Source organism: Eublepharis macularius, chromosome 11 (genome assembly GCF_028583425.1).
Source record: "Eublepharis macularius isolate TG4126 chromosome 11, MPM_Emac_v1.0, whole genome shotgun sequence".
NCBI classification, from domain to species: domain Eukaryota; kingdom Metazoa; phylum Chordata; class Lepidosauria; order Squamata; family Eublepharidae; genus Eublepharis; species Eublepharis macularius.
In genome coordinates, this window is record NC_072800.1 from 1803724 (window position 1) to 1830286 (window position 26563).

Here is a 26563-nt window from a genome sequence, read left to right on the forward strand (position 1 = left end):
AGTCATCCATGACTTTTCCTGTTGCTAAGGAATATAGTTTTGACAGAGAGGGAGTTTATTAACTTCCAGCAGGTGGAGTATTAATCATATGTCTTTCTGTGGCCAGACTCATGCTGTGTGATCCATGTCAGGATTTTCCTCTAGCATAGGTGTATTGGTTTCCTTCATGACTGTGCCCACAGAGTGACAAAGTTTAGCCAGTGTGGAAAATTGTGTAATGAAGTCGTGCCCTGGAAAGGGCCTGTCATGTTGCAATATCCTGTACTGAACTGAGCAGAGCCAAGCTGGAGCCCGTTGCCGGTGCCATGGGGCCTGGGGCACTCTTAGTTCTTCTGGTCCTCTGCATGGGCTCAGCCTCCGCTGGGAAGGTCCTCGTCTGGCCGGCAGACTACAGCCACTGGATCAACCTGAAAGCCATCATGCATGAGCTCACAGCCAGGGGACATCACGTAACTGTGCTGCTGCCTTCGTACTTCCACATAACTGACTCCAACCAACCTTCACCTTTCCTCCTGGAAAAGGTCACCGTTCCATTCTCAAAAGCAGAGATGGACGCTTCGCTGAGCAACATCTTGCACTTGTGGATATATGAGCAGCATGAAATGTCTTTATGGGAATTCTCCTCAGCATTTTATGACTTCGTTGTGGAGCTGTTATCCAAGAACAAAATTCTCTGTGACATGGTTGTTTTGAATGAAAAACTAATGAAGAAGCTACAGTTGGCTGGCTTTGACCTGCTCATTTCAGACCCAATTGCGCCTTGTGGTGAACTAGTGGCCGAGAAGCTACAGATTCCATTTGTATATTCCATCCGGTTTTCTATGGGAAACGCACTGGAGCGTTTCTGTGGGGCCATCCCAGCTCCTCCATCGTATGTGCCCATAAGCACATCTGGGCTAACAGACAGGATGTCTTTCACAGAGAGGATGAAAAACATGCTCCTTTATCTCTCACATGACTTCTTTTTCTATCAAATTATCTGGAGAGACTGGAATCAATACTACAGTGATGTCCTAGGTAAGAACTTGATTCTAGTTCCAGGGACAGTATTTTTATATCCACTTCAGTACTAGCTGGTTCAGTCGTGTGCATGATTTGATCATAGATGAGTACTGTATTAACACATTTTTTGTTTAAGGTGGTATGAAAGTTCTCTCTGCGAGTTTGTGGTGCTTCACATAAGCAAGTCGCCACTTGGTGCTCTAGTCAAGTATTACAGGCATGTGTGCAGCAGCCCTTAAGCAGTCAGTTTGAGGCATGTTATTGTCTGTGTTTTAACTGTGTTTTCATTTGGGAATCTCCATGGTTTGTAAGCCACCTTGGGCATTGTGGAATGGTGGGCTATAAATATTTTAAATAAATAAATGAAACTTGCACTAGTGACAAGTCATCTCAAGGAGGCCATATTCAGCAGCTGTCTGGTGATGACTTCTTTTGACATGCCCTTTTGCCTCTTGCTGGCACCTTTCAGCCTGGAGTGCAAAAATCCAACATAGGGCACCTCTGAGCTAGAGGAGAGAGGGAAAGGCAACCATGTGTGGGGAATGTGCTGGGGAAGATCTGGGGCAGTCAGGACAAACCTCGTGGCGGCTATTGAGGAGAGGGGATATTCAGGAGAACAACACGGCTACGGCAATTCTTGGACACTGGACAGTTTCTTTTCACAAGTCGCCTTTAGCCAGCACGACTTAGTGGCTAGAATGTGGGTTTAGACTAAGGAGAGGCAGACTCAGATCTCTGCTTGGCCACAGAACTCACCACGGGACAGTTCTTTCAGCACCCGAACAAGGCTGTCGGTGATAGGAGGTTTTGGAGGACATTCATTCGTAGGGCTGCATTAAGTTGGTAGCAACTTGATGGCACGTACACATGGACACTCGCACGCACGCACGCACGCACACACAGACAGAGTTGTTCTCCCCCTACTCATTTTAAGTGCTGTTTGTTTTCTTTTGGAAATGCAGTGTTTGGTGTTGTTGTTATTTCATGGAAGACAAAGAGGGATGGAAAGGCTTTTTTAGCTCTCCCCTGCTGAAAAAGCTACCCACCGCACACATTTCTTTTACCCCAACTGGGAAAATTTTCATGGGTTCCTGTTTGTTTTTTTCTAGCAGGGTAAAAGCAAATCGTCGGGACTGATGTGTTTTTTTTTAGTAAGAAAACAACTCAGAGAAAAAGGGTTATATCTCTCCTCCCCCTCTACCATGTCACTGTTCTTCTAATTGAAAAAGCATATAAATATTTTAAATTAACAGAGGTACAATAGTTTAACCCTCAGTCTCCTGAAAGTATACAGGGATAGGGGAATTTCTGTGTTTGCAAAGACAAACTTGTTCCCCACTTCCTTGTTCATATTTTTTAGGAAATGTAATCTGTGAATCATTCCTCAGTATTTCTGCGAACGAGGTTGCCAAATCCTTTGAATCTGTGAAGCAAGACAAGCTAAATTTAAGCCTACTCCCTTTTCTTTGCAGGGACACCCACAACGCTGTGTGAGACAATGGGGAAAGCGGAGCTGTGGCTAATCCGAACCTACTGGGATTTTGAATTCCCTCGGCCGTTGCTACCCAATTTTGAGTTTGTTGGGGGTCTGCATTGCCAGCCAGCCAAGCCTTTGCCTGAGGTAACAAATGTTCTGTTTTGCCCTCAGTCTGGTCATGCAAGCGAGTCTGTTTCTGGTTCACAGGACCGCATGGGAAGGGGAGTGTGTGGGGGGGGTGGCAGCGGGTGACACAAGGATAATATTGTAGGGGTTGGGAACTGGCTTTATAGAGCTGCCAGGCTCCAGGTGGGGCCGACAGTTCTCTCAGATTTACAACTGGTCTCCAAACCACAGAGATCAGTTCCCCTGGAGGAAATGGCAGCATCAGAGGGCAAACTTTACGGTATACCATCTCAGTTCTAGGCGAAACCCCATCTCAAACCCCCTCCTCCACAGGCAACACCCCCCCCCCCGAATTTCCAGGAACGTCTCCTGATGGATTTGGCAACCGTATTCTCCGTGATTCCACATGCACAGGATTTCCCCCTGACTCATGGTTCCGCCCCCCCCCCAACCACCATTTCCACATGACATTGTCTTCCGTTCCTGCAGAAGTTTCTCAGCATAGCATTTTGGGGACAATCTTTTCCTTGCATCTGAATGGGAAAGCATATCTTGTGTCTGAATGTATTTTCCTTTGCATTTTCACAATAAACACCCTACCTGAGGGTTTTAAAAAAATTTTTAGGGTTAGGGCAACATCATAATTCCAATACTAGATTATGGCAATACAAAACCACAGAGACTTGGAGGGGGTGGGGGGGTCCAGCATCCGTGTCTCGGACAACCCAGCTCTGCAGGGGAGCCGAAATATAGGGAGATGGGCTGGAGGGAATGTTTTTGTTTGTTTGATGGGTCAGTGCCTCATTGTACTGGATCGCAGCAACACAAAATCATGGAGACTGGGGGGGGGCACCATTGAAGGGGGGGGGAATTGGCACCCGACTCTTGTTCGGCAGTGCAACGGCATGTGGGATTTTTAAAAAAACTGGTTTCAAATGTGCTACTCATAAAAGAAACAAAAAAATTAAAAAGGGATGGACAAGGGGTGTAAGGCTCTGCCAAGCAACTCTCAAGACTTCACTGAAGGCAGGAAAAGAGTTTTATTGATTAGCTGCCAGTACCGTCATGGCCTTACTTCATCTTTGCCAGGAATGACGGTTACATGCAAACACCAAACATATATCGGTTTTCAAAGCACAGGAAATTTCTACCCCTCCCCTTTGTCAAAGTGTGTGCAATTTCTAACCCCCCCCCCCCGAGTCTAATAGAAAACAGTTAAGTTCAGTGGGGGAAAGCATCGAAGTGCGAAAACAGCAGGAATGATGTATGGGGTGTTCCACGGTCGTGCAGGCACTTCTTCCCAGCCAGGAGAGAGGCCTCTGTTGTCATTCAGAGGAGCACAGAGATAACAGACAGGAACCGCCACCTCCCTTGCATAGTTTCACACGGCGGGTCCAAGAGACAAAGCTAGTGGTGTTTGCAGCTGGACCACAATCACAAGGCAATGCATTAGAACAGCAGGGGGATGTTGGGTATGGCAGGTATGCACCTGACAGCACCTGACAAGGAGTCATGATAGCAGCATAACAACAGTGTGTGTGTGTGTGTGTGTGTGTGCACGCACATGCAATGTGCTTCTGGTGGGAAAGGGAACCCCAGCTAAGAAAGGCAAAAAAAGCCCCTGTGTTGCCTGAAATCTCAGGTGCAAATTGACCAGCACTGGAAACATGATCACCATGGGAGCCCCGCCCCCTGCCCCATGTACCATCAGCCCCTGCTTGCTAATGGGCTTCACTGTCAGACGGTTCTTGGCTCACTCTGTCTGCTTCTCTTTCTGGGTTGTTCGAATTCTACACCTGCTATTCTCCACGCCTATTCCCTGCACCTTCAGGGCCGCTCTTTTGCCAAACTCAGATGGGCATGAAGTGGTGCAGCCCAAAATCAAGTTTACTACACAGTCTCCTGAGGAAATTGTGTGTATGCATTAGAACATATCTCATTCTCCCATCGATAGTGGTAAGCAAGTTGTATTTGAGAGATGCATATTGATCATGATTGATCTGTAGGGAAAAACTGAAACTTCACAGAAATTTCAGGCTTCCCTGAGTACTGTTTGAAAATGAGACCTTGTAAGATCAAGACCACATTTTCCCTCAGGACGTTTAAGCCAACCACCCACAACTTGTTGTTACCACTACCATACATCTATCAGTTCCAAACAGAAAGGGCACATAAATGAAAGTTGGAGTTTGACTGGGTTTTTTTTTTGTTGTCTTTTAACAGAGGCCAACATATTGGCTGCTCTCTCCTTTGCACTAATGTTTTCATTCCACCTAAACTTTTAAAACTCTAGAGCATGGAAAATCTTGGGAGTTTTCTGTCCATTACTATTGACACACTAGCTCTACAATATCCCAACTCTCACTGTGGAGATTTCCACACCAGGACAGGACCTGGCTACAGAACACGCCCGTTTCCGGGACAAGTCATCACAAGATGTAGTTATAACCAGGGCTTTTTTTCCTGGGGAAAGAGGTGGTGGAACTCAGTGGGTTGCCCTCAGAGAAAATGGTCACATGGCTGGTGGCCCCGCCCCCTGATCTCCAGACAGAGGGGAGTTGAGATTGCCCTCCGCGCCGCAGAACCCCCCTCTGTCTGGAGATCAGGGGGCGGGGCCACCAGCCATGTGACCATTTTCAAGAGGTTCCAGAACTCCGTTCCCCCACGTTCCCCCTGAAAAAAAGCCCTGGTTATAAATGAGTCAGGCCTACGATTATTAGAACTTCTGTCACGCCATCAGTTGCATATTCTCCACGGCACAAGTTTTGATTTGCCTGGTGGTATGTTTACATTCTTATCCACCCGCTGGATTTAGCCTCCAACTTGCACAGCACATTTCTGCTGTCCTCCAATAATGTTATCCACCCTGAACAAGTGGGGTTCAGGAAAGGGGAGGCACCACTGATCCCTGCCTGACTCTTTACCAGCTGACTCAGCAGAGTATTATGGCCACCTTCGCAGCATTTGGGGATCTAACTGCTGCCTTTGACTCAGTAGATTGGAACCGACTGTGGGTGAAACTAGCAGGCAACAATATCAATAAAAGCCTATTGTTCCCAAGTCGGGAATTTCATTCCAATATATCTGCAAGAATTAGGGAAAGCCCCATATGCTCTTTAACAGAGATCCCGATTACTTGGGCGGGCGGGGGAGGGGGGTCAAACAGGGATACGTTTGGGGCCCCTTTGTCAGTTGCAAGTTCATCAGGCCCTGAGTTCTTTCCCCCATCTTTGAGGAGTTGGAAAGTATCAGTTCTCCTATATGCAGTTGACGTGGTGTTGGTGTCCTTGACCTGCATTGGTTTAAGGAGGATGCTGAACAAACTGGGCAATTTCTGTAAGGGTGAGGCCTTAAACATCAACTTTGTCAAGACCAAAGTACTCGTCTTTGAGAGGAGACCTCGAAGATTTAAATGGTCAATAGACGGCAATCCCATTGAACAATGCAGAACTTTTAAGTATCTTGGGGTGATGTTTAATGAAGCCATCTCATGGAAAGCCCACTTGGTGATTACCCACCCCCCTGTTTTGAGATTACTGGGGCTATCTTTAAATTTTACACCTCGAAAAGAGGGTTTTTAGTTGAGCCAGCCTTGTTCCAGTGTAAGGCCACCCCACAGCTTCTGTATAGTACAGAGATCTGGGGTTGGAATGAATGTCTGATCTTGAACCTGGATTCAGTCCAAAAATCTCTTTTTAAGGAGAGTTTTAGCTTTGCCTCACAGTACTCCAGTGGCTTTTGTGAGGGTTGGTTTGCCTTCTACCAGAGCCTGTTTGCACTTGGCCTTATTTAGATTCTGGAGAAAGCAAAGGAATCTTCCCACTAGTCAACCCTTAAGGCAAAGCAAAGCACCGCTGCATTCAGGTGCCATTTGCACATCTGGCTTCAACAACATCCTCCATCACTATTCTCTGGGGGGATGACTTTTGGCGTGTCCCCTTGCCCGCTCTCCCCATATGCAAGACGGCATCTTCAAGACTGATGCTGCGTTTGACAGAAGCACAACTCTCTGTCCCTGGTTCAAGTTGTTCAAGAGGGACCACGGCAGAGCCTCTTATCTGACCCAAATCCCTTTGCCTAGTCTGAGGTGTCAAACTATGCCCTCCACCATTGTAGACAGTCATTATACACAAATACTGATTGAGGCCTGTTTTCGTATTTGTGGAGCTTCAGTCTCCAAAGACCTTCCACAGTATATTTTGTTCTACCCATTGTATACAAAGTCTAGAAATAAATTGCATGGTGAAATCTTAAAAGACATTGATTTGCCCCCTGTGGTGAAAAAAACTAATCCTCCTCCTCTCCGATTTGGATCCATGTGCCTCTTGTACAGTACCACAGTTTATTCTGGCAGCTAAGAAGCTCGGGCTGTGCTTAATGGTTGAGACGCCTTCACCTGTGTATAATGGTGCTGATGTGTTTTAATGTACTTTTCTGTGTTTTTAACATAATTTTGTTTATTGTTAGGGATGCTGGGGCCCCCTACCCTCCTGGTGGGAGGACGGAAGACCTGGCACTTACCTTTTGAGCATCCCCAGGTTCTCCTCATGCATGCATGTAGTGCACGTGCGCTCCCGCACCTATGTGATGATGTCATTTCCGGGAAGTGATGTCATCGCACGGGCGTGGGAGTGCCTGCATGCTTCTCAGTGTGCCAATTTGGGCCCTAAACCTGTTTGGAGCCCAAATTGGCCCAGAGGTGGCACGTTGATGTCACTCCTGGAGGTCACATCATTGTGCCACCCTGGGAGCGCACCTGGTGTGGCATTCCCCCACCTTTCTCCCCCGCCAGCTAGATGAGTAGAGGTGGGGGGTGGGAGCAGGGATCCCCCACTCCCAGAGGGGGAATAGCATCCCTATTTATTGTTCATGTTTTACTTCTATGTTTTATTTGCTGAACTGTGATGGCCCTTTGGCCACAGGCAGTGAACGTTGGTCTGGCCTTGTCTTTTAACAGGAAATGGAAGACTTTGTCCAGAGTTCAGGGGAACATGGCATTGTGGTCTTTTCCCTTGGGTCAATGGTTCAGAACTTAACAGATGAAAAGAGTAATATTATCGCCTTGGCACTCAGCCAAATTCCACAGAAGGTCAGTTCCCTGGACACTTTCTTCATGTACTTTGATAAAAAAACATTTTGTTCTAATGGTTTTTGAAAACCAGACTCCGTATACCAAAAGTTATCGAAGTCTTGATTCTCTTTCCTGCCACAGTTGCCATTTCAGGCTTTCACTGTCCTCTCCAACCCTGTCGTGGTTTTAATTTCATTGATTTATATCTGGATTTCCCCTGTACTGGTAACTTTTACTTTTGCAGGGCTTTTTTTCTGGGAAAAGAGGTGGTGGGACTCACTAGGACTATGTGTGTGTACAAAGTGCGTGTGCGCTCCCGGGACCACGCAATGACATCACTTCCAGGAACGTTACGACATTTAACTACATTGTTAACCCCTTTATTGCCCATGCGCTACTTTGTGCCGCAAAGCTCCGGTCTATTTCAGTGCCGGATCTAGGTGTGTGGGCGCCCGGTGCTTGTCTGGGTGTTCTGCATGCGCACGCAGTGTGCGCGCGCTCCCGGTGCTGTATGATGATGTCACTTTCATGACATCATCACGCAGGGCGGGAAGCATGCCTGCCCGCATGGTGGAACTGGTGGCGGTGCGGGCGGGTGCTGAGGCGGCTGGCTAGCTCGCTGCGCAGGTCCTCCCAACCCTGCGCTCAGCCACCTGTGTGGCAAGCCAGCTGCCCCAGCGCACACCCTCGCCGTTGCCAGCTCTGCAGATCACCGGGTGCTGGGGTGGCTGGCTTGCCACGTGGCCAGCTGAGCGCAGGGCAAGGAGGCCCTCTGCACGGTTCGTGTGCCCTGCTGCCCTGTGCCGCCAACGTGGCAAGCTGGCCACCCCAGTGCCCGGTGAACCACGGAGCTGGTGGCGGCGGCGAGGGCGTGCACTGGGGCAGCTGGCTTACCATTCTGGTGGCTGAGTGCATGGCTGGGAGGTCCTGTGCGCATGGCAAGCCAGCCGTCCCATCGGTGGGGCTGGCGAGGGTCTCCCAACCCTGCACTCAGCCTCCTGGGTGGCTGGCAGCTGTGCCCAGTGCCCCCTCTTTGGCAGCACTGGGGGCAGGCTACCGCCCCTGACCCCCTTGATCCGGCCCTGGTCTATTTTATATACTTTCGCCCCTCAATTCAGATCATACACAGAAAGGGCTCTTTAAATTTTAACCCCACCCCCTTCAGCTGGCCTGTGGGGACTAATTAAAAATAATGTCCTTTTTTAAATTGTTAAGTCAATAAAGAGGTATCAAAATTAAAAGAGGAGAATTACAGGGGATTTAACATAACTACCGGGGAAAGTTCTGGAAGTGACATCATTGCGCAGCCCGCAGGAGTGTCCCTGTGCTTCATTTGGAGCCGATTTGGGCCCCAAATGAGCCGAATTGGCCCCCTGTGTTGCGTGAGAGCGCTCATATGGCCAGCATAGTGAGAGCACTTCTGGAAGTGACGTCATCACGCCGGCTCCAGGGCGTGCACAAAAGAGGGCGTGCCGTGCGCAAGGTAAGTGCCAGAGACTCCACCCTCCCAATGAGAGGGGAGGGGTACCCGGCAACTCTCTCTCTCGCCCCCCCCCCCACACACCCCACACCTTTTAGGTATTTTTCTCCAAACCTGGGATTTTCAGCACGTTTGCTGAAACAATTGCTTAGCCATGTGTGGCTCTCCTTATAAATTTTTTGATGAAAATTTGGGGGGTGAGAGCAGCATACTAGATTGTAAGATTTTTGATTTTTATTCTCTTTTATTTTTTTGCGGCCTCAAGGGTCCAAACTGAGTAGAAAGCTGGCATACAAATGTAATAAATAAGCAAATGCTTTAAGGCATTTTGATTGTTTGTCTGTGTTCCTCCAGTTTCCCCCCCACATAACTCGTTTCGCCGGCGTGTGTGTTCCTTCCGTTTCCCTCTGCAAGGAGGGCTCCTGTGCCTTCTGCCTCCCGGGCTCTGCTTGCTGCACTCTGATCTCTCCGAGTTTTGCAGTATCGATCTGAACTGTAGCAGTTTCCCAAACAAGGGCTAAACATCCCAGAGGACTTTGACCTCATAATACTCCCTTTTAACTCACATCTGATTATTTCATGGCTGAGACCTCTTTTGAAGTGCAGCGTGACAACGCTGAGCTTTCTGTTGAATTTAAGAGCACTGAAGCAGCCACCTGTGACCCATCAATGTAACCTCCCAAACATCTCGCACCGGGTCCTGAGGACCACTCAGGATTAGCACCAGTATAGCCTCCCTTTCCGACAGTTACTGAGGGTGTCTGGCAATATTCTCAGCTGGGGCTCCCATCTTTCTCAGTGTGAGGAGGAAGAGAACAGAATGGGGGCCATCTTTAATGCAACTACAAGAAAATGAAACACAAATGTGTGCCCCTGTTCCAATGTGAGGCCAAGCAGCAGTCATTGTGCAAAGCTTGTGTGAAGAAGCCCCCAGGATGGTGTTGAGAGGAGCATTTAGGTGGCTGCTTAGAGCAAGAGCCGTGGAAGAGTCTCTTGGCCTCATTCATAGGTCTGCAATGTGGACTTGATAATAATGGCCTACCTTGGTGGACTCTTGTGGGGATTATTGAGACAATGTATGAGAAGCACGGACAGGTGCGAATGCTGCTGCCGGCCGCCGCAACCGCCAGCTAAAGAAAGTGGCCCATCAGCCCAGGGTGATGATGAGCCTCCATAATTTATGTTAGGAAAAAAGGGGCCATCCCATTTTGAGTATATAACAGCAATTAAGGCAACCTTGATAGCAAACCTAGCACTACTCTAAAGTCAAGCGAAATGTGCCGAAAAGCCTGTGGGACTGTTTGGAACACGCTTTCAATTTCTTTATTCCAGGTTCTCTGGCGATACAAAGGCAAAAGGCCAGAAACATTAGGATCCAACACCAGGCTTTATGACTGGATACCACAGAACGATCTTCTTGGTGAGACTTTGTGTTGGAAACTTGGGTTTCATTGCACTGTTCTGCCAGTTGCAAGGGAATGGGAACTGGCAGAACAATTCAACACCACCTGACAAGAGGGGAGAAGTTATTCTAGGGTGCGGACCAGGTGAGTTCCCTTTGCCTCCCTCCCCCCCCCCCACAATGGAAAGAGCTTTTCCCCTGACCAGAGGAGTGGATTGGGGCCATAGCAGTGAGTGAGTGGTAGCTCTCAGGCCCTCCCTCCGCCAGGATGTTCATGGGAGGCGAAGAAACACCAGTATCACTTCTGGCGCGGCGGCTGGTGCATTCGTGTTGGCACCATCCACTCCAGTCCTTGAGGGATGGGAAGCCTCCCTCCCTAGCAGGAGTCACAGCGCAGCAGCTCAGTAGGGCCCTCAGCCCTGGCAAGCTCCTTTGGGGTGGTCAGGTCAGGAACGACCAGTTTCCACTAGGGGTGTGCATGCTGGAAATACCCGGAAATACCCAAAACCCGAAGCGGCAAGCCACTTCAAATTCGGGTATTTGAATCTCTTCAGAATGCTCCATAAAGATTCGGAGCATTCCAAAGTCATTCAGGGAGGAGGGTATTCCACACCCCCCCGCCCCCACTCCAAACCCCCACCACTTAGCCCCCCCTATCAGCTGGCGGGCAGCAGGTGGGGATTCCCCCCTGCCGCCTGCCAGCTGATAGTTTAAAGGGCTGTATCCTGACAACAAGCAGCAGGACCCTTTAAAAAACAGACAACACCCAACCCCCCGCCCCCCCTCTTACTTTTCCATGAAAAGAATTTTTATTGGATGGGTTTACAAACATAAACATAATAATCATTATCATTTTCCACCCCATTGCATTTTCCCCATTCTTTCCCCCCTCCCTTTTCTAATGACTCCCAACAGTTTTCCATACCCAACTTAACCTAAAGAATATATACTATAAATTCTTAAAATCTATAATAATATATATAATATATATCTATATAATACATACTAATCTAGTCTATTTAGTTGTATTAACTATCTTAATATAATACTTAACTAAATTAAGTATAAAATATATAAGTATATAATAGGTACATATACTAACTAATATATATATATATATATATATATATATATATATATATATATATATATATATATATATATATATATATATATATATATATATATATATATATATATATATATATATATATATTACTAATCCTTAAATACCTATTATCTATATTATAAATCTATTGCTTCTATTACATCACTAAAATATTGTATATACTCCCTATTACCTATACAACCTTATTGTTCAACCTTATTACTTTCCATATGAATACGCTGTCTTACCCTTAACTTTATAATACTATAATACTATAACTCTATACTAATCCAATAAAATATAATAAAATATACCCCCTTTTAACCTTAAGTAAGTTTCTATCTCCCCCTTAACAACTATCCAACCCTCCCTCTTACTTTTGCTCTGCTGTGGAGCACCCAGCGGGGAGGTGCAGGCTTATGCCTGCATCTCTCCGCCTCCTTTGCCTGCCAGTGTCGGGCCGAGGAGCTCCTTGACCCCAACATTGGCAAGGCGCCCGGAGCGCCCGGTGGGGAGGTTGCAGGCTTAAGCCAGCAGCCTCCCCGCCGCCTTATTCGCCCGCTAGTTTCGGGGTTGAGGAGCTCCTCAACCCTGACATCGGTGGGCAAACGGAGCGCCCGGTGGGGTGTGTGCAACTTAAGCCTGCAGCCTCCCCGCCGCCTCGCTCGCCCACCAATGTCGGGGTTGAGGAGCTCTTTGACCCCAACATCGGCAGGCAAATGGAGTGCTTGGCGGGGTGTGTGTGTGCAAGCTTAAGCCTGCAGCCTCTCCACCACTTCGCTTGCCTGCTGGTGTCGGAGAGAAGCAGCCTGGCAGCGCAGACCTTCCCATGGTGAAAAGGAGGGGGGATTTCCTCCTCTCTCTCACACCGGGTGGGCGAGTGCTGGGCTGTTTCTCCCTGGTGTCAAAGAGACAGGGAAAAACTCCTTGTCTCTTTGACATCGGGGAGAAACATCCTGGCAGCACAGACCTTCCTGGAGCAGAAGGGAGGGGGGATTTCCTCCTCTCTGTCACACGAGGGTGAGTGCTGGCCTGTTTCTCCCGCACCCAGCAGGGACTCGCAGGCATTTGCCTGCATCCCTGCTGCCCCATTCAGCCACTGTGGACGGGGTGGGAGAGAGTTCCCCAGCCCCATCTGCAGAGGCTGAAGGGAGCGCCCAGCGGAGACTTGCAGGCATTTGCCTGCATCCCCGCCGCCCCATTCAGCCACCATGGACAAGGCTGGGGAGTTCCCTGGCTCCTACAGCAGCACCAGCCTGCATCCCCATCGGACGCTTCCTTCAGCCGCCATGGACAGGGCCGGAGAGTTCCCTGGCCCCGTCTACAGCAGCTGAAGGGAGTGCCCGGTGGGGAGGGGACTCACAGGCATTTGCCTGCATCCCCGCTGCCCCATTCTTTTTTTTTTTTTAATTTTATTGGATTAGAAATCATTAAATTGTACATTACAGTCAATTTCCTTTAATTTTTCCAGTTCTAACCCCCTCCCTTTCCCCCCCTTTTGTTGACTTCCAACAGTTTTCCAACCCCTTGTCCCTTTTCCCTTACTCATTTCAAATTTATTCTATCTATCAAACATTAACTTTCACTTTCTTCTAAGCTTATCTATATAACACCGTGCTTCCTCTGTCTTCCTGCTTACTTTAACAACTAAATAATGCATAACTAAATAATACATTCTTGGCATATATTCTTTTAATAATAGTTATTTAACTAATTTTGGTACTCTATACTCTATCTTATAATCTCATCTTCAATATGGGACAAACAATTTATCCCTCATTTAGCATAATTTTAGATACTTCTATAAACAATACATTCAATATAAGTCAACCAATTTAACTTATACTCTATATATTACTTTTTCTGCGTATCTTACCTTCGTACTGTTTTAATTATATAATTCCTCCATTATGCAGCTATCCACCAAAAATAGTCAACCAATTTGACCCATATATACCTCCAACCTAAGTCAATCAATTTAACATATAGTCTGTACATTACTATGTATTTTTCCCACCTTGCTTAAGTTTCTTCATTGCAATTATAAAATATCTCCATTATACAATTATTGCCAGAAATGAAATTAATTAGTTTCTATCCTTATAATTAGTTAATTTCTATCATTATAATTCTTATAATAACACCTATAATACTTAATACTATATATAATAGTCAAATAAAATAGTTGCTTAGAAATTCTCATTTAACTCTCCGCCCCCGATAAAGTCACCTCCCTCTACTTTTATTGTATTTCAGTAATTTTCAAACTGCCACAGTTCTCCTCCCACCTCCCATTTTTTCACTAAATATTGTTTCAGCTTCTCCCAATCCGTGTTAAACTGTCCTGGATCAAGGTCTCTCAGTTTCCTTGTCATTTTGTCCATTTCCGCCATGTACAGCAATTTATAAATCCAGTCCTCGATAGTTGGCACTTCTTGCACTTTCCACTTTTGCGCATACAAAAGTCTAGCCGCTGCTGTCATGTAAAATAGCAATGTCCTATATTGTGCTGGAATGTCCTCCATTCCCAAGTTCAGTAGCAGGAGTTCTGGGTTCTTATTAATTTGAAATTGTAAAATCTCACTTATTACTCTTATTATTTCCCCCCAGTACTGCCTAGCTACCTCACAAGTCCACCACATATGATATAAAGATCCCTCATGCTTTTTACATTTCCAGCATTTATTAGACGTGTTCAAATTCCCTAGCGCAATTTTCTTTGGTGTCATATACCAACGATAAATCATTTTATAGACATTCTCTTTGATATTGGTGCATGTCGTGATCTTCAACGTATTTTTCCACAAGTATTCCCACGCCTCCATTGTTATTTCCTTATTAAAGTTTATAGCCCACTTCACCATTTGCACTTTAACTGTCTCATCTTCAGTATACCACTTTAACAACACTTTATAAACCTTAGAGATTTCCTTTTTGTCCTCTTGTAGAATTACCTCCTCTAATTCCGAATTCTCTGTTCTTATCCCTCCCTTCACACAGTCCGAGTTATAAAGATCTCTAATCTGTCTATATTGAAACCAGTCGTAACTTGGAGACAGCTCGTCTTGCGTCTTTATTCTTAATTTAGAAGATTCTATTCGTGTTATCTCCTTGTACGTTAAACACTGTTGTTTACTATCGACAGTTCTCGGATCTATTACTTCGTAAGGAACCACCCAGGAGGGAATTCCTTCTTGTAGGTAATCTCTATACTTCTTCCAAATTGTGAAGAGGCTTCTCCTAATATAATGATGTAAGAACATAGAGTCTGCTTTTACTTTATCATACCACAGGTATGCATGCCATCCAAATATTTTTTGTATCCCTCTAAGGCCAGTAATTTACGGTTTTTCAACGTCATCCAGTCTTTCAGCCACACCAAGCAGATTGCATCATAATAGAGTCTTAGGTTGGGCAGTTGCATTCCCCCTCTTTCTTTTGCATCCTGTAATACTTTCATTTTCACTCGAGGCTTCTTGCCTGCCCAAACGAAATCTGATATTTTCCTCTGCCATTTTTCAAACTGCTTAGAGTCTCAAATAATTGGTATTGTCTGTAACAAAAACATTACTCTTGGTAACACATTCCTCTTAACTACTGCGATTCTTCCCAGCCATGACAAATTTGATCTATTCCATTTAATCAGGTCTTGCTCTATCTGAGTCCATAATTTCTCATAATTATTCTTGAATAGATCTATATTCTTTGCAGTCAGTTCAATTCCCAAATATTTCACCTTAGTTGTTACTTCGCAGTCTGTTATTTCCGTTAATAACTGTTGTTTTTGTTTAGTCATGTTTTTACACAATATCTTGGACTTCTTTTTGTTTACATAAAATCCTGCCAAGTCCCCAAATTCCTTAATTTTCTCTATTACCTTTGGCATGTTGTCAATTGGATCTTCCACAATTAACATTATGTCGTCCGCAAATGCTCTGACCTTATAGGAAAAGTCCTTTATCTTTATTCCACGGATTGCATTGTCTTCTCGAATCTGTATCATCAAGATTTCCAAAACCAAAATAAACAACAGTGGAGACAACGGGCAACCTTGTCTTGTACCTTTGCCTATGGTCAATTTCTTGGTCACCTCATCATTCACCACAATTGCTGCACTCTGGTCTCTGTATATTTCTTTCACTGCTCTTATGAATCTTTCTCCCATTTGTAGCTGTTCCATAGTGGCAAACATAAAGTCCCAGTTCAAATTGTCGAATGCTTTTTCAGCATCCACAAAGAAGAAACCAACTTCCTTGTCACAGCGCTTGTCATAGTATTCGATAGCGTTTATAACTGTCCTTAAATTGTCTTTGATTTGTCTGTTTGGTAAAAAGCCAGCTTGTTCCTCCTCAATGACTTCGGATAGCCATCCCTTTACTCTTTCCGCCAATATCTTCGCAAAGATCTTATAGTCATTATTAAGTAGTGAAATAGGTCAATAATTTTTAACATTAGTCAAATCTTGTCCTTCTTTGGGGATCAATGATATATTAGCTTCGCTCCAAGTGTCAGGAATCCTTTGATCCCTCAGGATACCATTAATGACTTCTTTTAGGAAGGGCACCAGTTCATTGACCATTACCTTGTAAAATTTGGCTGTAAGTCCATCAGGTCCTGGCGCCTTTCCCAGATTTGTTGACTGTATTGCCTTCCTTATCTCTTCCTCCGTTACTTCACTATTCAATTTGTCTCTCCATCTTTCCGAAATTACTGGGAGCTTCATTTTCCCCAAATACGTCGCTATTGAATCTTTATTCACTTCTTTTTTGTTGTACAGTTTAGCATAGAATTTGTAAAAGGCTCTACTAATAGCTGTCTGTTCCAGATATACTTTATTGTCCTCACATATTTTATTTATTGTCTTCTCCTTTCTCTTCTTCAATTGCCACGCCAAATATTTTCCAGGTTTGTTTGCACCTTCAAACGACTTTTGGTTCATTCTCTTAAGATTCCATTCCAGTTCTTTATTATTGATTGCCGTCAACTGCTCTTGAAGGATTTTAATATCCTGGTATATTTTCTTTTTCCCTGGTCTTTTCTTTAATTGTATTTCTTTGGCTTTTATTTTCTCCATAATCTCCTGTCTCTTCTCCTCTCTTTTCCTCCTAGCTCTTCCATTTAAGTCCATTAGTATACCTCTAATTACTGCCTTATATGTATCCCATACCTTATTAGTTGGTACTTCTCTATTAACGTTGTGTTGTATGAAGAACTTAGTTTCCCTTCTCAGCATCTCCATATTTTCTCCCTCTTGTAACAGGTCCTCGTTTATTCTCCATCCTTTCCTTTTGACTCTTTTTCCAAACTTCCACATAATTGGGTTATGATCTGAGCCTACCATGGGCATTATTTCTACATCCTTAGTCCAAAGCGCTAAGTCTTTAGAGGCCCAGATCATATCAATTCGTGATAACGTAGAATGTCTCGCAGAATAAAACGTATACTGTCTGCCTTTAGGATTCTGTCTTCTCCATACATCTTCCAAAGTTTCCTGTTGCATTAATACAAAAAAAGTCTTTGGTAATAGTCCTCTTTTCTTTTATGTAGTTACTGATTTTTTGTCCTGTTCCAAGTTTATAACTCCATTGAAGTCTCCTGCAAGAATTCTCTGGTCATAAGAAAGTTCATCTAATTGCTTCCTTAAATCCTCAAAGAAGCTTTCTTTTGCTCCATTGGGTGCATAAATTCCAATCACCAACACTCTCTTTAAGTTCCATGTACATTCCACTGCTAAAAATCTGGCTTCCACATCTCTCATCACTAATTTTGGCTGTAGCTCCTTTTTTATATACAATGCCACTCCCCTTTTTTTCTTTTTTGAGGCCGCAACAAAATCATTACCCAATTTGTTCAATTTAAGATATTTTACATCCTGCTTTCTAATATGAGTCTCTTGCAAGCACACAATATCACATTTTTGTTTTAATAGCCAGTGGAAAATACTTTTTCTCTTATTCGGTGAGTTAAGTCCATTTACATTCCAAGATAACACTTTACACTCCATATTCATAAGCTTGTTGTTGGTAAGTCCTTTTCATTGTCCCTCATAAACTTTTCCATTTCTAGTTCAGATCTGATGCGCTTTTTCCCACCTCCAAATTCAAAGGACACTCCTTCTGGTAATTCCCATCTATATCTTATCTTCATGTCCTTTAGAGTCTGGACTAGGGCTCTGTATTTTTCCCGATCTAGCAACACCGATCTGGGTAACTCTTTCATAATAATAACCGTCTTGCCATCAACCTCCAATGGTTCTTGAAATTGTTTACTCACAATCATTTCTCTTGTATTTCTAGTCGTAAATTGCACAATCACGTCTCTTGGTAATTTCCTTTGGGTCGCAATTCTTGAATTTATTCGATACACCACATCTAGAATAGCCACAATTTCCTCCTCCTCCTTTCCCAGGTATTCAGCTAACACCTCAGTAATCTGTTCTTGAGCCGTCTTTCCTTCTACCTCCGGCAAGCCGCGAAACCTTAGCTGCTTCTCCATATGCTTGCTCTCCGCAACTGCCATTCTTCCCCTCATCACCCTCATCTCTGTTCGTTGCGTGTCTGCAAGGTTCTCCACCGCCTTTTCCACTACATTGACTCTTTGCTGTGTCGCCTGCAAATCGTTTTGTATTGTTTCCATTCCCTTCTTCACTTCTGCCAGTTCATTCTTTACTGTCTCTTTAACCTCTTTCACTAGCTCAGGTTTCATATCCTTGAGTTCTTTAATCGCTTCTGAAAGTTTTTTATCCAAGTTCTCTATAGCCGTTTGCCACTCTTTTTTCGACATCGTGGGGCTTGCTTTACCTCGCTCCCACGAGTCCGCTCGCTTCCTTAACTCCGTGGCGCTTGGCTTAGTGTCCTTTTATTTTAAATGTCCCGGTCTTTTTGCAAAAAAGTCGTTTAAAGAGTCCAAAATGTCGGGCGTCTTTTCTCTATGGTTCCTCTATGGTTTTTGTAATCCAATATGGCTTACTTCCTCTTCTGCTGAAGCCGCAGCTCTTCCCCTTTCCAAAATGGTGATTCCCTTCTTCCTGTCATCCAGCAAGGGCCGCTCCTCTCCAGCAACTCTTTCGCTGTTACGTACTTCCTGTTTCCCGACTTTCCACAGCAGTTCTCGCAATGGTAAAGCTTTCTCACAGCCTGATATCTCCTTTTAACCACAGGTATGTAAAACAATAGTCCAATTTCTTTAATAACTCCGTTTAACTTAGTCCTTTTTCTAATATAGTTCTTGCCGGATCTTCCCCTCCTTCTAGTCAATCTGTTGCAGTTTTAAAATCTGCTTTAAAGTTTCATTGCTTTAAGTAATCTGTCCCGTTTCAAGAGATAGTGATCTTTACCTTCTCCAGCGCTTTTCGCGGGTTGTAATCGCTGTTTCAATCTCAGATTCCCATCAATTCTTCTTGCCCCTGTTGAAGCTTGGGCATGTAGGTCCTATGCCAACCGTATTGGCTCCAGAACTGTCGCAGAGATTTTAGCCGCCCTGTCTTCGGGTGGGACCTCAAGAGTCAGGAGAGAGTCCGTTGCGTAGGAACCCCCCTCGCCCGAGATCAACACGCCCTGAGGTACTTGAGCATTCTATGCCTGTTCTCCGCCTGAGAACAGTTGGCCGCGGGGGTCTTTTTGCCCTGCCGGCCACTGAAACGGCAGTCCGGTCAGCTCAGCACTTAGAGCTGCTTTAGACCTCCATGGATCCCAAACCGGAAGTCCCCGCTGCCCCATTCAGCCGCCACAGACGAGGCTGGGGAGTTCCCTGGCCCCTACAGCGGCGCCGGCACTCAGCTGCTTGTTGGGGAAGCCGCCGATGAGCAGCTGATTCAGGGGTTTAAATGCTTCGGGAAGCTTTGCTTCAAGACTTCCGAAACGGTGCCAGCATGCTGGCTCCTATTCGGAAATTCCAGAGCTTTCCGAATTGGGTCCGATTTGGGCATTTTACCCAAATCGGATTCCTGAAGTGCACACCCCTAGTTTCCACTGCCCCACTGATTAGAAACAGCTTGTATTTCAGTACATTTCAGGACCTTTTTGGTCCTGGCACTGACCTGGTGGAACTCTCTGTCTGATGACACCAGGGCCCGGCAGGATTTGTTGTCTTTCCGCCGGGCCTGTAAGACAGAGATGTTCGGCCGGGCATATGGCGGAGGCTAGGCGGTGCCCCCACTGGCCACATAAAAGATCTGTCCACCACCCTATATATGGGCTATATATGGGCCAGGTTGAAACGCAGCATTTTATCGTCATTTTATAGTTGTCATCTGAGGATAATGTTTTATTGTATAATGTGTTTTAATGTTTTATTTATATAATGTTAAGTGTTTAAATGGCATTGTATGTATATGGAAACATTGTACTCTGCCCTGAGCCTGCATGGCAAGGAGGGCAGACTAAAAATCTAATATATAAATAAATTTGGCCATTATTCCCTATGGGGGGAACTATTTGGGTGGCTGGGGGTACATTTTTCATGCAGACGCCATCAAATTTGCTGGGAACCTGCTCCTGACTGTCCTTTAAAGGCCCTCCATGTTTCAGGAAGATTTGGTCTCGAGGTCCAATTCTATGAGCCCCTGAATGAGCTGCCTCCAGCCACTCTCCATTGTTTCCTATGGAAAAAAAGTCCGAACTAACTCCCATTGCAGAAACACATTGGGGCCAGGCTATCATGGCCAAGGCACACTCTAAGATGCAAGCTCAGCCTAGAGTAAGCCCAACAGAACCAAAATGAAGCAAGGGAATAGAATACCTCCAGAACCAAAGTGAAGCAAGGGGACCAACAACCAACATCAAACTAGAAAAACTGAAGCAAGGGACACTGTTGCAACTTAGCCCAACTGAACCAGTGTCACTCACAGAAGCCAGGCAGACAAGGAGAGCCCCTGCATGATTGGCCACTCGCCCCTCCCTCCCTGACTCCCTCCTACTCCCTCTGCCTCACTTCCCACTTCCTCCCCTCCCCCCTTGGAGAAAAACATGGGAGAGGAGCCAGCCTGAGGCTGAAACAACTTTACCCAGCTTTACCTGGATTAACCCGGATTTATCTGGGGGTCTGGATCTGGGTTCCTGGATCAGATCTGGGAATCTTTGATTTGGGCAAGCTAGATTTAGCTGGAATGCCAAAAAACTGGTGTCCCCCCCCCGAGCCTTGGACACGGATCACAGGATTATTATTGTTGTAGTAGTTAGTACCGTGCTGCCATCCCTCTAATGCTTATCATAGAAAGGGGGGAAACTTGTGAATAACCAATGGAAATATTTAAAAGGTATACAATATGCATTAGTAAAGAAAGAACTAGCTACAGAATTGGTTACAAATGGCAAGTTAGAATCAAGAGTATTTATCTGATAACGGTTCAGAACTTTGGCCATTGCAGAATTATCCTGTGCACAGTTGTTTTTGCACTAAATTAGAACAAATTCTGTCTGGGAATATTTTAATATCTGCTGGGAATGGTGAACTTCAAGGATTGCATGTTAACTGGACTGAACTGGAATATGCAGCTGGGCATCAGGTATAATAATCTTCTCATGTCTTCCCAGAACATCTTTCAGAATGTGTTGATCTTTTTATTCCAGGACACTCCAAGACTAAAGCCTTTATAACACATGGTGGGACTAATGGGATCTATGAAGCTATTTACCATGGGATTCCCATGGTTGGGATCCCCCTGTTTGCTGACCAGCCTGATAACATTGCCCACATGAGGGCAAAGGGAATGGCCGTGGAGGTGAACTTTCATACAATGACAGCCCAGGATTTGGTGGAAGCCGTGAACATGGTCCTTCACAATGCCACGTGAGTTCGTTGCAAACTCCTCCCTAGAAATAAGATGCAGATTAACTGCCTAAAGAGGATGTCTAGAGCAGGATTTTGCATAAGATATGTCTTTGGGTCAGAAATCCTGATATTCATCTTCTGGCCCTGCACATTCCTGTTTGATTCTGGTTCTTCCTCTCTCTTGCGGTTCCGATTTACCACCTCTGAGGTTTTCCCTGCTTCATAACCGCATTGCCAACTTCTCTCCTTCCCTGGTATCTTCTGCCTCCATTCTGCACTGCAGTTTAAGGTCCTGGACTTTTTTGCATCCCTCAACCTGAGAGGCTATACACCTCCTGGGTTGTTGCTTTTTTTAAGGGGGGGGGAGGGATGCTCTGCATTCTGCTACTGAACAAAAAAACCCCTTGAAACTGTCCATGTGTCGTTGTGTATGTGGACTGTGTTTCCCATAAACTCATACGTGTAATCCAGATGATCCTAGGGAAGAGCAGAATGGCGCAGTTAGGACAGAGAACGAACAAACAGGATGGCAGCACAGCTTGCTTGTGAGATCAGGCGAGGCCCGGCCCACGTGCCGAAGGAAGCTGCAGCGGTGAGCCTGCTGTGAAGGCAGGATGGGGCTCAGGGGGAAGCTGTGCCGCTTCTCAACCGAAGTCGCACTTGCATCGGGCGAGTTGGCTGGCCAGCGTCCTCACCTCCGGGGAAAAAGGGAAAGTGCTTAAAAACGTTTTTAACGTGCCAAACAAATGTTTGGTCAGGTGGGGCAAAATGTGCTGGGCCCAAAAAGGAAGAAGAACCAAGGAGCATCCTGCTTGAAGCAGGGAAGAACGGTGACCAAGGACATTTGGGGGTTGTGTCCCCTGGCTGTCCTTGCCTCTATGGACCCGGAAGCTGGGGGAGGGGGAACAAAGGTCTCCCACCAACCTGAAATGCCTGCCTGCCTCCTGGGCACAAATCCAGCTGTCTTCACCCTTAATTTTAATTTGAAACAGCCAAAAAACCAGCAAAGGAGCTTTGAGGTTGGACTGGTCTTAAACTACTATAGATGTAAAATTAAAAATATTAAGTCATCGTAAACGGTAGCTGTGCTCGTAACTGACATCAGCCTAGCTCTCGCTAAATTGCATTATAAACTCCATTTGTGGTTTTCATCCCCATTTGTTCTTTTCTCCCCTTTCTTTCATCCAGGTACAAAGAAAATGCTGTCAGGCTCTCTCAGATTCATCACGACCAGCCCATAAAGCCCCTTGCCCGAGCTGTTTTTTGGATTGAGTTTGTCATGCGCCACAAAAGTGCCAAGCACTTGAGGCCGGCAGCCCATCACTTGACCTGGTACCAGTATCACTGCCTGGATGTCATGGCGTTCTTGGCTGCCTGTGCAGCCGTCTTCCTGTTCAGTACTGTCAAATGCTGCTTGTTTTGTTGCCAGAAATGTGGTAGGGTGATGAAGAAAAGAAAGACAGAGTAATTGGTAGTGGGATTCAACCAGCACCATGCAGCTTACGTAGACTGGACTTGATAAATGGCGAAAACATACATATGCCCTAAAGCATAATGGAAGTGGTTTAGACACTTCCCCTGCCCTGGAGACAAACGCCTCACAAGGTGGCCACTGCATGTGCAAATCTCTTCCAGAGTGAATGTCCGGCCTGGTCTCGGCATATAGCCGAATGACAGCATTCCTTCAGCCTGCAGGTGGTTGACCCCATGTTTAAATGCTGCGCCACATTTTTAAAAAACACCAAGAAGGGGACAGGCGCTCTCTTCCTGATGCACGAGTTTTCGACCTGCAGATTTTTTTTGCATGGGGAAACATTAAAAACGGCTTTCCCACTTGTAGCCTGAAGTGGTACAATCCATGCTACCACCTCATTCTGCTACCTGTACAGACCAAATCAGTCTTCACTAGAAAGTGGCTTCCATGACCTTTAATCATTTTCAGCAGCTTTGTGGAATTTGAATGTACCTCAACTGGATCCATTCATCTCACGAGAGAGATTTGAGTTGCAAGTAGACATGGGCACGAACCAAAAAAAATTAATGAACCAGCAGATCGTGGTTCAGTGCAGACCACAACCCCGAATTCCCGAACAGCAATGAATATCTCCCGTTCCCGAACCGGATTGTAGATCGCGGAGGCCAAAGTGGGGCGCGCCGGTGTTCCCAGCGATACAGGAACGGTGGGTGATGCCGGCGGCCGCTGGGCCTGGTGGGCATGGGGAGGAGGCGGGGGGTCTGGCCACTCGCTGATGGCACCCCCCATATGCCCGCCCGCCAGGCCAAAGTGGAACGCACTGGTATTCCCGGCGGGGGAGGGGGAGAGGACGCGACATTCGCACGGGGGCAGCCCGATCCCCCAGCTACTGGGTGTCCTCACCTGAGGCTCCAGCTTAGGACATACCCAACAGCAGCTGACAGCACCCACCTTCCTGCCTTGCCAGAAAGAACCAGAGTTGCAGGACATATTCCCACCCAGCTGAAAGAGGTCCCGTCAGTCCTGTTGACAGGGAAGCTGCCACGTTGTCAACCAACTCTACCCCTATACAATACAATCGGCTGCACGATCGCAACCAAGCTGTGTAACCAAAGTGGGAGCAGTAATAGGATAGTCTCTCATGTTGAAGCAGGGGCAGACCTGATCCACCGTCCTGCCTTTGCGGAATGGAGGGGATGGGCAGGACAGGAGACATTGCTTGGATGGGTCAGAATGGTTCCTGAGAGGGGGAGACGGAAACATGACAGCAGCAGTAGCAGCAGACATCAGCCACCATCCTGCCTTTGTGGGACGGACATGAGTCAGGGGACGTCTTCCCCCCTGCTCAGAAGGCTCAGCGTTGGCGAAGGATAGGGGGACCGTGCAGCTGAACTATATGTGAAACAGTTCCTGAGCTGCTGCGCAAGCACCCAAAGGAGGCTGCCATCGATATCACCCACTTTGCTGCCTTGCCGGAAAGGATGGGAGGGAGAGGACATGTCATTAGGAGGGGGAGTGGGAAGGTCCACCCACAGCCGCGAGGCCTCCTCCGAGCATCCCACTGAGGAACTCTTCGGCAGCAGCCAGCATCAACCACCTTCTTGCCTTTGCGGAGAGGACGTGACTGGTCGTGGCGGCATTACCCATTCCCCCCTGCCCAGAGGGGACAGCAGGTGCCCATGCAAAGGGGAGGTACCATGCAGCTCAAACCTGTCAAGCTCAGCGCGAGCTGCTGAGCCGCCCCTGGTGGTCCAAAGCAGTGGCAGCAGACGACACCCACCTAGTTGCCCTCATGGAAAGGGTGGGAGAGACACACTCTCCCCTGCTCAGAGGGGACACCAGGTGCCCATGCAAAGGGGGTTTCTGCACAGTGCCACTCTCACATCAGCAACAGTGGCCGAGCTGTTCCTCTTGGCCAGAAGCACCATCAGCTGGCAGCACCGCACCTTCCTGCCCTTGCGGAAAGGACAGGATGGAAAGAAAGGAGAGGTTGGGAGGCATCTGAGCAGATCCGGAGAGGGAGAGGTGGGAAGAGGGAACAGGAACTTGGCAGGGAGAGGAGGGCAAAGGGTCACCATCCATGGAAGCAGCCCCAAGAACTGAGGGAGGCTTGAGCCCACTGTGGATGAGCTGGGCCGGCAACCACCCCAGGGTGGCTCAGACCCCGGGTAGGTCCAGGTCCAGGGGAGGGTGGCCCAGTAGGTTGAGGTTCACCTTGATAAACATCAACATGTCCACCAGGTCCGGGTGCAGACGTGCGCAGCGGGGACAGAGGAGGTCTTCCAGGTGGGAGAACACCCATGTCATGGCCCAGTCTGAGAGTGAGGTCTCCTCTGGAGGAGAGGAGCCTCATGTAGCCAGCCAGGACTCCTCAGGAGAAGAAGAGTTCTGTGTAGCCAGCCCTAGCCCTGACTCAGCAGAAGCCGGCAATCAGGAGCAGCAGCTGCTGGCTGATCAAAGCCCACAGCCAGCAGCTGAGACACCAGCACCCTCTAGCCCCAATACCACAGGGGAAGCTCAGTCAGGGACTGCCAGCACCACAGGGGAAGCCCAGCCAGGGGCTTCCACCCCACCCCACCCAGGTTCACCCATGCCTACAGAGCGCCGCAGACAGCGCCAGAGACTGGAACTGCAGGAGAGACGGCGCAGTGCTCGTCTCCTGAGCCAACGCCAGCTACTGGAAAGCGATGATGAGTAGCATCAGGATGGATCCCCAGCAGCTGGCTGAAAACCACGCCTGGCTATAAAAGCCAGTCAGGAGTGACTGCCAGGCGTGGAAGCAACATGTCTACTGCCTGCAACCACGCTGTGTTCCTTGCCCGTGCCTGCTTTTGGACCTGACGCCATCAGTGACTGACCTTGGACTGTGCATGACCTCGCTCTTGGACTCTGGACTCACTCCTGGCATTATCTCGTGCTCTGACCACTGGTTTGACTTGGCTTTTGCTCTTGGAACTCCCTTTTAACTTCGGCCTTAAGGTTTGGACTGGAACCACCTTGCTTGGGCTAGCCCAGCCCGTGACAACCCACTCGCTCTGCACGCTGGTGGGAGGGCAGGAAAGGATGTTGGAGGCGACGATGGACAGTTCTGGCCACTGGTCCGATTTCCTTGCCCAATACTGCAATGGGTTGGCATGGGGGGGCTCGGTGGGCTCTGAAAGGTACTCGCACACCATGGCCCTGCCGAGTCCTCCACTGAGTGGGATGTGCCCACTGTGCTGCGGCCAACCACACTGCCCACCGACGAGACCCACAGATCGAAGGTGTCCGTTGGGGTGGCTCTTCCCTGGCGTGGCTCTCTTCCCACCTCCTGCCCCTCACCCTCACCCTCCTCCTCCACTGCCTGCTCCTCGCCGCTGCCCACTTCCTTGTCTCCTGCCCTCTGTCTCTGGAAACGGAGCACCGCTTTGCGGAGCTCCTTTTTCCAGTGCTGCATCTGCCCCGCCTGCGTGGCGATGCTGCCCTTGATGCGGGGGTCACAGAGGGAGGCAAGTTGGTAGGGCGCTTCGCGGTGGAGAGGATGCAGGTGTTCGGCAACGCAGGCCTGGATGCCCCAGACAAAGTCCCAGACCCTGGGGAGCAGCTCTTACCCTTGCTGGAGCTCCTGGGCCAGAAACTGGTCAAGGCCGTGGATCAGAGGGAGGACCTGACC

At 47.2% G+C, this 26563-nt stretch overlaps 1 protein-coding gene across 1 annotated transcript; it reads left to right on the top strand.

Moving 5' to 3' along the window:
- Positions 1–222: 222 nt before the first annotated feature.
- On the top strand, positions 223–26563 carry LOC129337622 (UDP-glucuronosyltransferase 2A2-like). The gene is made up of 6 exons (XM_054991483.1): positions 223–1017; positions 2475–2623; positions 7563–7694; positions 10489–10576; positions 21236–21455; positions 22626–26563. The coding sequence occupies exons 1-6, from the start codon at positions 306–308 to the stop codon at positions 22903–22905; spliced, it is 1581 nt and encodes a 526-aa protein (XP_054847458.1). The 5' UTR covers positions 223–305; the 3' UTR covers positions 22906–26563.

Coding starts and splice junctions, on each gene's coding strand:
- LOC129337622 (XM_054991483.1), top strand. CDS start 306: ATGGGGCCTGGGGCACTCTTAGTTCTTCTGGTCCTCTGCATGGGCTCA. Junction 7,695..10,488: donor TCAGCCAAATTCCACAGAAG/GTCAGTTCCCTG, acceptor TCTTTATTCCAG/GTTCTCTGGCGATACAAAGG. Junction 21,456..22,625: donor ATGGTCCTTCACAATGCCAC/GTGAGTTCGTTG, acceptor TCTTTCATCCAG/GTACAAAGAAAATGCTGTCA.